At 38.9% G+C, this 14956-nt stretch overlaps 2 protein-coding genes across 35 annotated transcripts in view; one reads left to right on the forward strand and one right to left on the reverse strand.

Annotated features, from left to right (window-relative positions):
- RHBDD1 (rhomboid domain containing 1) overlaps positions 1–14956 on the forward strand; it is a 98077-nt gene that overhangs the window by 47411 nt on the left and 35710 nt on the right. For 29 of the 34 annotated variants that reach the window (XR_014957347.1, XR_014957342.1, XR_014957349.1 and 26 more), the window contains 3 exons: positions 4107–4203; positions 5558–5744; positions 14557–14647. The gene's annotated coding sequence lies outside the window, so the exon portion shown is untranslated. Of the gene's footprint in view, positions 1–4106; positions 4204–4470; positions 4535–5557; positions 5745–13965; positions 14648–14808; positions 14924–14956 lie in introns of all 34 variants that reach the window. The other 5 variants (XR_014957344.1, XR_014957356.1, XR_014957367.1 and 2 more) reach the window with 3 other exon arrangements.
- COL4A4 (collagen type IV alpha 4 chain) overlaps positions 1–14956 on the reverse strand; it is a 62261-nt gene that overhangs the window by 13615 nt on the left and 33690 nt on the right. The window contains exons 22-36 of the mRNA XM_085587692.1: positions 13917–13989; positions 12533–12639; positions 11996–12179; positions 11353–11421; positions 10236–10340; positions 9586–9804; positions 8840–9001; positions 8035–8205; positions 6737–6880; positions 6259–6366; positions 5825–6003; positions 4691–4754; positions 4121–4195; positions 3877–3984; positions 3455–3562 (exon numbers count right to left, since the gene is read on the reverse strand). Of these exons, the coding sequence (XP_085443818.1) occupies positions 3455–3562; positions 3877–3984; positions 4121–4195; positions 4691–4754; positions 5825–6003; positions 6259–6366; positions 6737–6880; positions 8035–8205; positions 8840–9001; positions 9586–9804; positions 10236–10340; positions 11353–11421; positions 11996–12179; positions 12533–12639; positions 13917–13989 (1876 nt within the window). The remainder of the gene's footprint in view (positions 1–3454; positions 3563–3876; positions 3985–4120; positions 4196–4690; positions 4755–5824; positions 6004–6258; positions 6367–6736; positions 6881–8034; positions 8206–8839; positions 9002–9585; positions 9805–10235; positions 10341–11352; positions 11422–11995; positions 12180–12532; positions 12640–13916; positions 13990–14956) is intronic.

Below are 14956 nucleotides of genomic sequence, written 5' to 3' on the forward strand. Positions count from 1 at the left end.
CAGCTTCTGTTCAAAATAGAAGTACAGTTTAACCTAGCTGCAGCAAAAAGAGGATTTCCACCTGGCTTCTTTTCTCTTGTCCTGCAGACTTCACACAGAAAACTATGCTTTTTTGCATCACTATTACAAAAGCTCTTTGAACTGAACAGCACAAAATCGTTGAAGACAACAAATTATAATTGAAACTTCTGGTGACACATGGTAGTATATAGAGCATCTCTGTCCCTAGTGATGTTCACTACTAGCACTGGCTGAATGTTTGTGGTGGTCAGACATAACTTTTGCTTTATGACTTGTGCTTTTTTGAAAATTGCTAAAACACAATAAATAAAATAATAGATGCCACTTTTTAATCAATTTTAAAGAAATTTGAACTAATATAAGGTTGTGTTTGTTGTTTGCAGTCAAGGGTAAAAATTATTTCCATGTCATCAGTGCTTTTTAGTTCCTAGCTTATATAGATAAACTATCAAATGTGAGAACAAATACCTCCTCAGTGCAGACAGAAGTCTGTCACCTGGTGATAGCAACAGGTCTGGCAAAACTGATGGGTCATTTGTGACAGGTTTCAAAGAGGTTTCAGAGACAGGAGCAGACTTGGGATGCCTCTTGCTCCAGAGAGGGACACCAAACATCAAAGAGCTGAATGATACTGTCAGTGCCTGTTCCTGTCTCTGTTCCACTTCTGCTGCTCATTTCTGCCTCCCTTCCTTCCCCATCAATTCCTCTCCCAGCCCTGCAGGATTCCCAGTCCACTTGCAGTGGGTTTTCCCCACAAGTCTGAATTATCTGTGTGTGTCTCCTTTCCTCTGGCTCCTTCCTGGCACAGAAGATGTAGTTTCTCTGTTGGGTGCCTGTGCTTGATCCCAGCATGTCCTGCAGCTCACCAATCTGCCATGTATCCAGAGCAGGAATCTTGGGAGAATTTATTGCTCTATTTAAGCACATAAGAATGGATATATTTTTTAAAGTTTATAAACTGCTTTATAAATTCAGCAAGGACAAATTGCCGTAGGAACAACAACAAAAATACCCTTCATCAGCTGCTTCACCTGCCAAATTTAAGTGTCCCTAGTTCAAAGATGGATCATCTGAGAATGAAAAAAATAAAAAAGCCCTAGAGTTCTCTAGCAGGCACACCAAAAATTATAATCATATAGCTTTGTTCCCAGAAACTGTTGAATTATTTTAGTTAAGATTTAACAAAAGATGAATTAAAAAAAAAAAAAAAGATAAAACAGTCTGGAAAAATTTTAAATCCAGAAATTTTTTTAAAACCTACAAAACATTGATAATATACTCTGTGTAATGCACCTTATAATATGGGATACTAGTAATCCAACCTGTAATATCTTCTATTACATTAATTAACTGTTCTTTAACTTTTCATGACATTCTAACTTTCATTCCTGTGTTCTGTAGCCTTCTTGTGCTTTGGACATGTTCCCATTTAAAAATTTATGTATGAGTTGCTTTTGGGGAATTTAACAGTGGTATTTTAAAATTATTAAGAACTCCTAACTAATTTTGGCCCCCAGGTCACCATTTAAAACTTTTTTGATCTCTGGCTCATTCTGGCAAGATTAATGGCTTGGTTTTACTTGCTTTCCAGGGAATTTCTGACACATTTGCCAACAATCCATTATAATATCAGCACTTGTAATTCTGGATTTTTGGATTGCTATGGTCCCATATTTCTAGGTACAGCTGAATTGGCTGACCTGAGCATGAACCACTATTTCTGTGCTTTACAGCCCAATTCAGCTCCTACTCACACAAGTCCTCCTCGTGGTTGTCTGAGTTTTACTTGCTCCATCAAGGATTACTCACACAAGTAAGGCTTGCCAGGCTAAGCCCTTAACTAGTAAAACAACTGTAATAAAGAAAATGGGGTTATCCTTTAATAGATTATCTTTAACTTACTTTTTTTTTAAATCTAGAAGTTTTTTAAAATCTAAAATTTCAGGCACAAGACCTTTAATGTAACTGAGAACCAATGAGACTAATGAGGCCATGTACTTAGCTATGAATTATCCATTTTGTTTCTAATATCCATTTAGTTTCATTCAAGTTCTAACCAGAACTTGATGAAAACAGCACCAAGATCTATACATCCAGTTGAATTGGAATACAAATACCAGTCAGTTTTCATTACTGGGTATAGTTTCAAACGTATTGACATTCTTTTCAGCTATGCTGGCAATACATAGAATCCTCAGCTTAGCAGGCAACTCTGTCTCTAATGATTTGTCATTTGGGACTGAACTTTTCCCTCTGCAGGACGTGTGTTAATGTCATGTTCCTGTGCAGGACTTGGGATAACTTCTGCACAAGATAATAAAGAAGTGTCTTTAGAAGGAAAGAACCCATCAGTTATGAAGAAGTTTCCTGCAGAAGAATGTTTTTTTTATTTTTTGACCCCTTTCAGACATCCCTGCTGCTGCAGATCTCTGCCTTTGTTACAGCAAATATTGCCTGCAACACTGAAATGTTCTCTTGCATATTATGTACCAGCAGGGAATCTGTCATGACAGTTTAAATCAGCACTGCTTATTTACTGCAAGCAATCATAAATTGTTTCCATTTTTCATTTGAATTTTCAGTAATTTGTAAGAAACCTTCTCAATTTGTCCTTAAACTGAATTTGAAAAAATGTATCTATTGTCCTCTCTAACCATATTTTGTAGTCCCAAGTGTTACTTTAGTGTGGTTTCTGTATATGAGTCACTAATCATCTTCCTGTTTGGGAACTGATTATGAGGCACACTATAACAGACACAGGAAACAGGGCTGATAACTTTCTTTATGGGGTATTAATAACTTACAATTTCAATTCTAAGCATAGTAAAAATTAATCATATTCTCCAACAAAAATAATTGTATAGATTAACTGATATTCAATCTAAACACAACAATCATTGCAAGAAGTGTAAATCAGAATTTGGAGGAAACACTTCTATGCTAAATACTCCAAAATCAGACAAGCAACAAGAAAACCAACTTAAGTTAACTCAAGTTATTGCAATTTGTTAAAACAAATTTGAAAAACAAAGCTGTCATAGCAACCTGCTGGGTTTTACAGAGTAACAGTGGCACTCAATGGTGAAAATGTAGAACACAGTATAACTGAAGTGAAGGCGAAACAACTGAATTACTGCAAACTCCTTTTTCTTTCCTAATGTTTTGCTATTGGTTACATCAGCTAAGCCAGACTCTTTCTACCTTCCTCCTTACTCATTTTAGATTGTAGCCCAATTTTCCAAAGTAGCATTTCTGTTACTTATCAAAGGTAATGGGAACTGGCCTAACTAAGTCTTCTAGCAGTTTAAGAGACCAGAGTCCAAATCACAGTCACAGTAAGGCCTTTTCCATTTTCACTACTGAAAGAGTATTTATGTACCAGTATCTGGTACTGTCACATTACCACTAGAATGGCACTGTTTATTCTGTTTACCTTTTCTGCCTTGGGATCCAGGTAACCCTTGCAATCCTGGAGGTCCCAAAATTCCAGGTTTCCCTTTTTCCCCAGGTTCTCCTGGCAATCCTTGAGGACCTGTAGCTCCTGAGAGTGAAAGAAACACCTTTGAAGATGTAATTTTATTAAACTGTTTATTTTTTTTCCCATGCTATGCAGCACACAGCTGTGTTAACAGAAGTACCTACAAGAGTTTGGGAATGTAGGAAGAATTGATGGGTCTTGCTCTCTGACACTGAGCAGATATTTGCTGCTATAAGTACAGATATAGCTTTCAATGCCCCCTCTCATGTGATCTCTGATTTCTCCAGCCTCCTCACAGAGACACCTCAAGCGCCTTCTCCTGTCCCATGTATCTTTTGAGCTATTCCATGGCACTATTTTTTAAACTTTGGCATTACCTGGTAATCCAGGTAGCCCTGGATATCCAGGGTCACCCTTGGATCCTGGTCTTCCAGGCTGTCCTTGGATACCTGGTAAACCCTTCTCCCCTGGAAATCCACAAAGTCCTTAAAGGGAAAAAAAAAAAAAAGTATTTGCTATATAATGGTTCAAAATGCACAGGGAGAAGAGCTCCCTCTGCTAACAAAATTTAGAGAAAATAAATTTTTAAGTCTAATTTTGTTTTCAGTCAAAGAGACATACCTGGCAATCCTGGATCTCCCAGAGACCCTTTCTGACCATGTGGACCAAGCAGAGGAGTTGGGTCACCTCTCTTGCCTGTTGAGGTACAGTGAATTCCATTTTATACAAGCATCCTTTCCAAAATACCAAAGCTGGAAAGTCATTAATAGATATAAACAGTTATAGAAGGGGCTAAAAGAACACAAAATGGGAATTACTTTGGCACATGCAAATTATGACAGTTCACTTTGACTGCATTTTCTCTTATTTGAATTGACAAATTTTCCATATCCACAGAATGGATTTGTACATTATTTTGATGGAATTTTTAAGTTCTGTGAAATTTGACAGGAATTTATCTTCTAAATTAGCAATACCTACTTTTAAAGGAACAAGCTGTTAAAGAATATACTGAAATACAACTTTTGCCTTCAGGTAAGTGAGACTAATTTCTAATTATATTCATGTTTTATGGGAAAACAGAAGGACAGGATAGAAGTGAAAATAATTTTCTAGCGAATGCTCACCGTCTTTCCCACATGTATCCTAACAATATGGCTATATAAACTCATGTCTATATAAACTCATTACCTTTACATCCTTTGGAGCCAGTCAGTCCTGGATATCCAGGGCTTCCAGGTAAGCCAGCATCACCCTAATTTTTTTTAAAGACAAAATAAAAATGTTTGACATGGGTGTAGCAGAAATGATCTGCAGGAGCATTTGATTCACTGAGCAAAACTATATCTTAAGCTCAACAGAAAAAAAATCCTGTCTTTGTTACATATCTAACACTGGCCAACAACAAGAAACTGTAGTTTAGACTTGCTAATAATTTTTATTTTATGCTTTTATAGCTTATTCTCGTTCTTGGCTCAAACAGCTTCATTTCCCCACAGATGGCTTGAATAATTTTATTTAATAGGCACCATAAAATAGATATCCAATATTGTTGTATGTTACCCAAAATTTACTATAAACATTAACCAGAAATATTGTGATGTCACAATAAAAATGTAGATTTCCCTATTTTTCATTTTGAATAATAACCATTAATCAGCAAAGAAATTTAATTAAACAAACTAAGCAAAAGTATGTCCCTTTACCAAGAAAATAACTGTGCCTTTCCCTTCCTGTAATCTCATTGTCTACCTATCCAGCATACAAGAAGTGAAGAATTAATTATACCTTTCATGAAATGTTTGTGTGGTTTTGTGTATTTGTTCTTGAGCAATACTGCTTGCCTGGGTTCTGCTTGGGGCAAAGATGACTTGCTTTGTCTTGTCTGCGGCCGTGGTCACTTCACACAGCAGGGTATGAAGAAGCAGCTACATATTAACTGCATAATTGTGCTGCTGCTATGTTATGATCTCTGTGGTAAGTGGTTTGTCAATCTGTTCTTAAGAATAATGTTAAAAACTTAATTTTGTGCATCTGTTTTTTGCCTTCCTTTTTTAGTGTAGTGGAACCTGGACTTCAAACCACATGGCAAAACACTACATCAGAACAGGCAGCCAGAAGAGGTCCTTTCCTAACTCCCACCACAGTTCCTGCTGAAACGTAACCAAGGCACAGAGGTGTTTCAGTAGGGAATTTACAGTTCCTACTAGACCAGCTGGCTCTTCTCAGAGGGAACATCTAATGGGTGAGTACAATACAAGCACCCTTTCTTTGAGGCAGGAGATAACTGCAAAGTCCAGGACACTTCACTACCACTCTGTTTACCTGGTCACCTGGCTCTCCTTGAAAACCTGTAATTCCTTGAAGGCCCTTTGGTCCAGGCAAACCCCGTGATCCTGGAAACCCCATCACTCCAGTGTCACCTTGGTCACCTGGTAGTCCTGGAACACCATTCTTTCCTGGAAATCCTCGTGTGCCTCTGAAACCAGTATTGCCTTTTTCACCTGAAGTTGATTGCAGAACAAGATAATGACCAATCAAATCAAGCCAGTGTTTGACACAGATTTTCAATATGACAATGCTTTCACTCTTGGTGTATTGCCTTAGTGATAATCCAGAGAAATTATACAGCCAGTTTAAGAACCTGTAAACATGGTATGGTGGCTGGATGTTACTGCAACCCTGAGTCCACACTGTGAAAACTACCAGTGATTTATGTCAGAGAAATGTGTGTGTATGCAGAGCTTTTATGAACTTACCTCTTTCACCTCTCAATCCATGCTCACCAGGAAACCCTGGGTCCCCCATTTGTCCTTTCTCCAGACGGAGGGTAACACAACCACTGTCTCCTGGAGGCCCCCTTTCACCTTGGAAGTAACATATGCAATGTAAATATATCCTCACGAGTGACATGTCCTGAAAACCAGTTTGATAGATACTAATAGAGACAGCCTTCAAGTACTTATGTGACTCTGTTTTTTCAGCAGGTTCACTGCTGACAGAATTTGCAATACTGCCCTTGCTTTTTTATTCAGTCATAACCCAGGTGATATTAAATCGGAAGAATTAGTAAAGATTGTGAAATTATGAAAGACAGCAATTTTGAGCTGCCCGTGATTGTATCTTGCAGATGATTATTCTCTTTCCTATAAAAAATTACACAGATTTTTATCACAGTAGTAACAAAACTAAATGTAGCAACAATATAACCAGAGAGTGAAGTGGATTTTTACAAACCTTTTATTCCCATATCTCCGCATTCTCCACTAGGCCCAGGTAGACCCATTTTTCCTTCTTCACCTTTTACACCAAAGATTCCCATTGGGCCTTGTATTCCTGGGAGTCCTGGGAATCCCTGGGGTCCTTGAATGCCTTTGCTTCCTGGTAATATGAAATGCTTTATTTACATGTTAAGTCTGCTTATACTGCTGCTGTCATATTCTAAGGAATAGTATAAAGCAAAACCAGGATGTTTAGAAGGACTTTTTAGGAAATCAGCAGAACTACAAAACCATTAGTTGGAGCATGATGTCATGCCACGGTCAAACTCCTCTTGAAACCCTGACTCCACTGAAGCAAATTGCCTCCTGCTACCTGCAGTCAGCCCCTGACAATTTAGGCTACCCTTATTCCTAAAGCAGTTATCCCCAACACGGCACCAGATCTTGCATGTGGCTATTGGATTATGGGAGACTCGTTCTGCTCTCTGTCCCTGCCCTCAGGCTCAGGAGGCTGGCCCCAAAAAACAGTTGGACTTGCCATTAAAGACTGAGGCAAAGAAGGCATCAAGTACCTCATCCTTTGTCACTGTTTCCCCCACTCCCATCCAATAAAGGATGGAGATTCTTACTCCTCCTTTTGCTGCTAATGTATTTATAGAAGCATTTTTATTGTCTTTTACAGCAATAGCCAGATTGAGTTCTAGTTTTTCACTTTGGGCCTTTTGATTTTCTCCCCCCATAAACCCTAAGACAGGCTTGTCCTCCTGAGTTGCCTGTCCCTTCTTCCAAACTTCATACACTCTCTCTTTTTTCCCGAGTTCAGCTAAAGCTCTGTTCAGCCCAGCTGCTCATCTTCCTCACTGGCTTGTCTTTCAGTGCATGGGATGGCCTGTTCCCATGCCTTAAAAATTTCCTTCTTGAAGAATGTTCAGCCTTCCTGGACTCATTTGCCCCTCAGGACTGCCACCCAAGAATTTCTGTTAACCCTAAACATATTCCTCTTATTATAGCCTATTACAACCTATTACAAATAGTCAGGAAATAATATATAGAAATATGTCAGTGTTGTAAAACAACTAAAGCACCAGGATGCATCAAGATGCATCAAACTGTATTCATCCCTATGTTTTTATCATATGAGAAAGAACAAGGTTCTTTGGTTCTATGGTTATTGAGTTTACACTGCTACAGTCTCATCCTTGAAGCTGGATAGAGAGGTGGGTGCAAAGTACTTCCTAACCTTAACAACAGTAAAAAGGGCTCCCTCTACAAGGGAACTTAGAGGTGAGATGGTCTGCAGGATATTTAACATACCTGTCTCTCCTGGGAAGCCAATGGGTCCTTTATTGCCTGGAAGTCCTGGGGGACCGCGTGAGCCTGGAGGACCTGGAGGACCTCGTGAGCCCAGAGTGCCTTTGAGACCCTTGATTCCAGGTGGCCCAGCCAGGCCCCTGTCTCCCCTCTGACCTTTAAAGCCTGGTAAACCTGAGAAAGAGAGCTTTAATCTATGTACGTAAATGCAGGCAAAAGTTAAGCAATTGTATATAAAAAGTTGAAAGTGATAGATTTGGTGTAAATTTGAAGATCATCAAACATGGCAAATTAAGTTGAAACCTCTTTTTTACCATGTTGGAGTTCTCACCCTACCTAGATTTTTCAACTGGAATATTTGTTTTCTTGTATTTCTTTAGTGAAAGACAATAGGAGAGCAGTGCGAAAAATCCCTACTAATTTGCAAATACTTTTGATAGATGTGTCTCCTAGCTTTCCTAAATAACACTTCAATTGAAGAATAAGGAAGATAAAAGCTTCACAGTAGTGACAGGAGCTCAGTTAAGTTACTCAGGACAATAGATAAGAGACAACTCTTTGTTATAGTGAACTCACTGTGATTTGGCCAGTTAAGAAACAGCATGGGAAAAGAAGTTGGGATACACCTGAGATGCACAGTCTACAGTCCTTGAGTTTACAGAAATGTGCAAAATACAGTGTACACCCCCAGTAATGAGCAGTCCCCATGGCAACATTTGTCATGCCAGCTACAAAAATCATGGGATGAAATCTGGCAGAAAATATATAAAGCTTAGAGCTGTGAGGCAGCCTGCTGGCTGTTGTGTACCTTGAGGTCCTGGCAGGCCCATGACACCTCTGAGTCCAGGTGGTCCTGGTAAGCCTGGGACACATGGTGAGCCAGGGAAGCCTGGACAGCCTGGTGCTCCTACATCACCTTCTGGGCCTCTAAAACCTTTGGCACCTGGAAATCCTGGGGTACCAGGTTGTCCTGGAAAAGAAAACAACTTGTTAATTCCATTACTCACTGTCCCTCAAAATTCCTAGTTTTAATTTTGAAATGTACGTGTTCAGTTACTATAGTATCTTATTCATCCTCTAGTTTTTGAATAGTTTGTGAAAAGTAATGTTTTTCTGCAATTTAGAATTGGCTGTTGTGGAGAACTTCTTTCTTTAAGGAACAAATACAAATTCAACCCTCATCTATAGGTACAGAAGAGTTTCAGATGTGTAGGAGCAGAATGGGAGTAGCTCACTGGCCTGCACCAGGTGCTCAGCACTGGCTCAGTTCTGTAGGTGTTCCCTGCACTGAAGGATGGGTGCATCTGCTTAGGGCCAGGCAAAAGGAACACCGGTAAAAGGAAACAGCAATATCCTCTATGGCATGGGAAGTATGTGGTGCTGTGGGGACATTGCTGCAGCAAACAGCAAAATGTAAATGTAAAAACAGGGAATACTCTTAGCAGCCACCATTATGGATCTGAGTGAAAGGAAGGTTTCTCTGAACCAGGAACACCTTTGCTCAGATATTGTCCTTTGAACATGTAGAAGTGTTTCACAGAAACTGGCCCATACCTTGAAGTCCAGGAATGCCTGGATTACCCCTTGCTCCCTGTGCACCAGGGGGTCCTGGCAGTCCCCTGTTGCCTGGGATTCCTGGAGGGCCATATGTGGTGTCACCTGGAAGACCCTTCTGACCATCTGTGCCAGGTGGGCCTGGAAGGCCATTTTTGCCATCAATTGTATATCCTCTTTCACCTTCATCACCAGGATCACCAGCTGTGCCTCGAAAGCCTGTTGATATGATTTTTAAATTCAGATAAAGCTTAATTCAGCAGGAGTTCAGGGCTTTTTGTTTTGTTCTGCCCCCCCACCCCACCTCCCTGCCCCCCAAACTGTGGACTATTTTAGTCCAAATTTAGCCAGATTTAAACTGCCACCTTACAAAGAAAAATAGCATCATAAATTAAATTTCATGTTTCTTATTTATTGCTAATGACACATGAGGATTGGAGGAGGTAATTCCTATTGGAAGTGACAGGGGTTTTCTTTGGGGCAACATCTGTCTTGAGTACTGTCACTACTGTCCAGTTCAGTGCTCTCTGGACACTGAACTATTCATTTCAATTCAATTCTGCTTTACCCTACCCTACCCTACCTTTCTCTGCATTACCACTTGACCAGCAGCTCTCAAAATCTCCCAAATTAGGGAAAGCACAACTCACCTTCTGGCCCAGGGATTCCTGCTCCTGGCCTTCCTCGTTGGCCTTTTGGCCCATCAAAGCCATTTGGTCCAGGATGCCCAGGGAGTCCTTTTAAACCCTTTTGTCCTGGAAATAAAAAAGGAAATACATGAAAAGGCTGTCAGAGCACTAAAATGTGTGATCTACGGATTTTATCTTTATTTCACACAAATTCACATACCTTGAATACAAGCTCATCTCATCTGCTTCTAACACTTTGGACAAGAGCCACTGCCCAAGTCATAAACAAATGCATGGGTGCTGTTTTTCTAAATGAACATGTTCCCTATTCCATTAACAGCAGACTGCAAATCACCAGTGTCAATTAGGAAAATATATTTCCTACAACATTTTAATGTTACAGGCCATGACCAGTATTAACCTAGTGAATGACAGGTGTCAGCTCAGGTTCTTATACTTTCCTCTGCTATATCCATCTTTTGGAATGGTGCAGATGAGCTCAGTACATTCATGTCTGTATAATTTTTTGCTCCCACCCACAACACTGATGTCAGGGAGCTGTGTTACACAGCTTGAAAATCCACTCAATTTCTTCTTAATTTGTTTGGATATTTCAAATGTCTTGGAGGCCATCACATCAGTTCCTGGGTGAGTTCTTTGAATTTAAATTGAGTAAGTTGAAGTAATGGCGATAAGTATTGAGATTTTAGGGCTCAATTTCAAATTGCCACAAGCAATACAGTTTTAGAAATTACAGACTTGCAGCATATCTTTGCCTTGCACATCTCTTTCTCCTGGTATCCAGATGTGCATACTCTAGGCCTTACCCAACTCCAACCATATTTTACAGACTCTCTCATGCATTTTCATTGAGGTAGGACAGGGTTTGAAGCTACCTTGATTTAATTATATCCATGGAGGCTGCCTGCACACCTTCTGATGGTGCAAACTGCAGCTGTCTGGCCCTTGATTCTATTAGAGAATACAGTCCTGTTTATTTGCAGTTTTATATTTTGAAACATGCATTTTGTTGAAAAACTAGAATAGTGTAGCTTTTTAGGGTAGCCTCTTTTCTTTAATTAGCAACTAAAAACTCCATTTCAGTATAAATCAAAAATTAGTCCATGCATAAACATACCTTGAGCACCTTTAAAACCTGGGGGACCTGGATTTCCAGGATATGGTGATGTAATGCAGACAGTTTCACCTGAAGCAAGAGGGAGAAGAAACTGGCCTATTTGACTTTAGATTAACTGGAGTCTGAACATTTACTCTAATATTTCTGGGGAACTACCCAACCACATGTGCAATCAGCAGTGACTGTTTATGCACATTGTTATTTCCATATTACTGAAGTTTTGATGGGGAATCTTAAAATATATTTTTCTTGATACTTCCTATGGAACATTGGTGATATTTCAAATTGCTGTAATACAGTTATATATATTTTTAAAGACAAAGTTTTTTTGTTGTGGTAAATTGTTTTACAGTAGTCTCTATTAGAAGAAAGAAATAATATTTTCTTTTTAATTCTATCTACAACTATCAGTATAGATATTTTTGCTAAGCATTTTCATAACCAAAAAAACAGACCAAGCTTTAAGTATAAATTGTGCATTCCTAAACATTATTTTCACTCTAAATGAATGTATGCATATAGATATACATATAGAATAATACATTAATATAACAGATAATACATATTAAATCATGATGGACACTACCAAACATCCAAACATGTATTTTGTAATTTCATTCTTAACATAAACATTCAAAATTACCTTTCTGGCCTTTTGGACCAGGTGGCCCAACATTACCCATATCACCAAAGTCTCCAGGACTACCTCTGGCTCCTGGAGACCCAGGAAGCCCCAGACCAGGCAATCCCATCTGGCCTTTTACCCCAGGAGGTCCCGGGAGCCCAGGGAATCCTTTATCACCCAGAATGGCTACTCCAGAATCGCCCTGAAATAAAAACCTTGGTAAGAAGTAACAAGAGCAAATTTCTCTCCTCTCTTTGATGGTGAAAGAGCATGTTAAAGAATTATCTGGAGAAACACTTTCACAATGGAAAGACTACATGGATGATACTACTATTTTTAATATTCAAAGGCAATAGGAACAAAGAGGTTTGTGTATTTTTTGTTTCCTGACCTATAATATTGGCACACAGTATATGCAGAGATTATAATCAGTAGTAACAAAATAAAGAGTAATACTTACAAGAAACTAATTTTTTAATGGATAAAAACTTTCATAACGTTTCAGAAGATAATATGTTAATTGAAATGGAAAAAATCTGGGGAAGTCTAACATACCTCAGCTCCTTTTTCCCCTGGCAATCCTAGTTCCCCATCTCTGCCGTCAAGACCTCTTTGGCCTGGAAGTCCTGGAAGCCCAGTAGGTCCTCTTTCACCTTTTAATCCTTAAAATATTTTTTGGGAAAAAAAATTATATATTTGCAGTAATTTTAGGGGAAGGAGGTATTTCTGCTTAAAGAAATGCTGGGTAACCATTGATCCTATCTTCATGATAATTCCCAGCCCTTGAATTCACATTTCTTAACAAGGCATTTTAGGCTTAGGAAGGTAGTTTGTAGTTGGATACCTGATGGAACAATTTGGTCTCTCTGTAAAAGACATGTTCACAGGCACCAAAAGGACGTGGCTTTTGTCCATGCTATACATAGAGTTAAAATATTTGACTACTGAAACACATCACAGATTTATTCTTGATTTCAGTGAAGTCAGGATACAGCAGTGCCATATGATGCAGAGTATTTGCAGCAATATTCCCCAGAGGTTTTTGTTTTTTTTCTCTATGTGTATTTCTCTTACACCAATATTTATGAGAAAGAAACTTTTGCATCAAGGACAGTGAAACTATTCTAACACAAAGATTCATTCTGCTGTGTCAAGAAATCCTTTGCAAATAAAAGCAAATGTTTTCCCCTGTTCCAACATCTGTAAAAAACCCACAGGCATCCAAAGCTAAGCTAACTTTTCATAAACAATAAGAAGGACAATCTTCTGTGAATAACTATTTTAGCCTTTCTAACTAAGTTTTGCCATCAGATTGCTGTAGTTTATTGTTCTCTTTTGCTTTTGTAAAACATAACCATAACTGTGGAGAGGTTTTGATCTATTTAATTACAAGAATTCCAGTTGTGCAACTGGTGGCCTATTGTTTTTCTTCAATGCCTGGTCAAGAGTAATTTTTAGAAATAGGAGAGGAATCTGAATAGTCATTGAGACTGAGGTTTTCCCAAGAAGGATGCTGGTGGCCTAATTTGAGATAACAGCTATGGTATTGGTATATGACAGTTCAGGAGGTGGCTTCTGTTCAATATTTCTTCATGATTTCACAGTATTTGTATTCTGCTTAGTCTTTGCTGTACAGACCTTTAGAAGACCCCAATTATCAAATGCATGACATGAAAAGTACTTTTTTTGCATTAATAACATGCTGTAAAATTGTTTTGTGGCTCAACTCTAGAGAAAAAAACTACAAAACACTGTGTTGATCTTGTGTTTAGCAAGAAGAGAGGGTACCAAGAGAGCAGTCTGGATATATATGCCCTCTAGCTTTCAATAACTTACTGAACTAATGGATTTAGTAAAGAGGAAATTAATGTTTTTCTCACACAATTGCCTAGACATTGTACAGGAAAACAAAAAGGTTAACAGTAAAATATGTGTTTACCTTTTATTCTAACTCTTCCTGGATCACCCTTCTCTCCTTTTTCCCCAAGCTGTCCAGCAGAACCAGGAGTCCCCTTATCATTGACAAAGAAAAGAGTTGTCAGTTATCTCCGGCAAAGAATCAAAGTGGGAATTGAAGGGACAAGCAGATCTCCATCTCTTGCATGGTTTCCCCAAAAAAGACCAATTAAAGTAACCAAAAGGATGCACTGGTCTCTTTTGATGGTCAAAAAGAGGAGTGTGAATGGCACGTGGTCTCTTCAGGCTGACTCTGCTGCATGCACTGAAGTACAGCTGTGCTGATTTTGAATTGACTGATGTTTGGTGAGGAGGGAAGAAGCTACCCAAGGAAATTCCTCTGAGAGCAGCTGCTGAGAGCTTCCTCTCTGTCTAATAATACCAATCAGTGACTCATTTTGAATATTGACACTTTGTTAAACCACTAGAAAGCTGAACAGGCCTCTGTGAACACACATGTTAAAAATGAATAAACCCTGTGAAGTCTCAAATTTGCAAACCAAATCCACTACAACTAAAAGAAATTGTAGTGCCAGAGCACTGGGCCCACAGCTGCACAAATGTGGGACTGCAAATGTAAAAATCTCAAGAGTCAAATGATTCATTAACTCTTCCCACTGCAGACTTCAACCCTCAACCCACTGAGGAAGGGAATCTCTGGAGGGTGGTGACTGCTGGATGAGGCTGTCCTCCGAGAAGTGAACACAGCAGGAAGTAAGTGATGCTTCTTTTTTCTGAATGAAAATCCACAAAGCCAACAATAAAAAATTTCATCTAGTTAGGTACATTATATTCTTAGATGAGTATATGGATTGACAGGTGTAGAGGGGAAAATAAATACTTTCCTATATTTTTATGGTGATTTTTGTTTTCAGCTATCCAAACAGAGTGCACTATTCATATCATCTTTGGTCAAGGTCTGATTTTGCAACAGTATATGTGGATCAAGACAACCATGTGAAATTTACACAGAAGTAAAAGGCCACTAAGGTACAAAAACTGGGGTATTATATAGGCAGCTTC

Source organism: Lonchura striata, chromosome 9, assembly GCF_050655825.1.
Source record: "Lonchura striata isolate lonStrDom1 chromosome 9, ASM5065582v1, whole genome shotgun sequence".
Taxonomy (NCBI): Eukaryota; Metazoa; Chordata; class Aves; order Passeriformes; family Estrildidae; genus Lonchura; species Lonchura striata.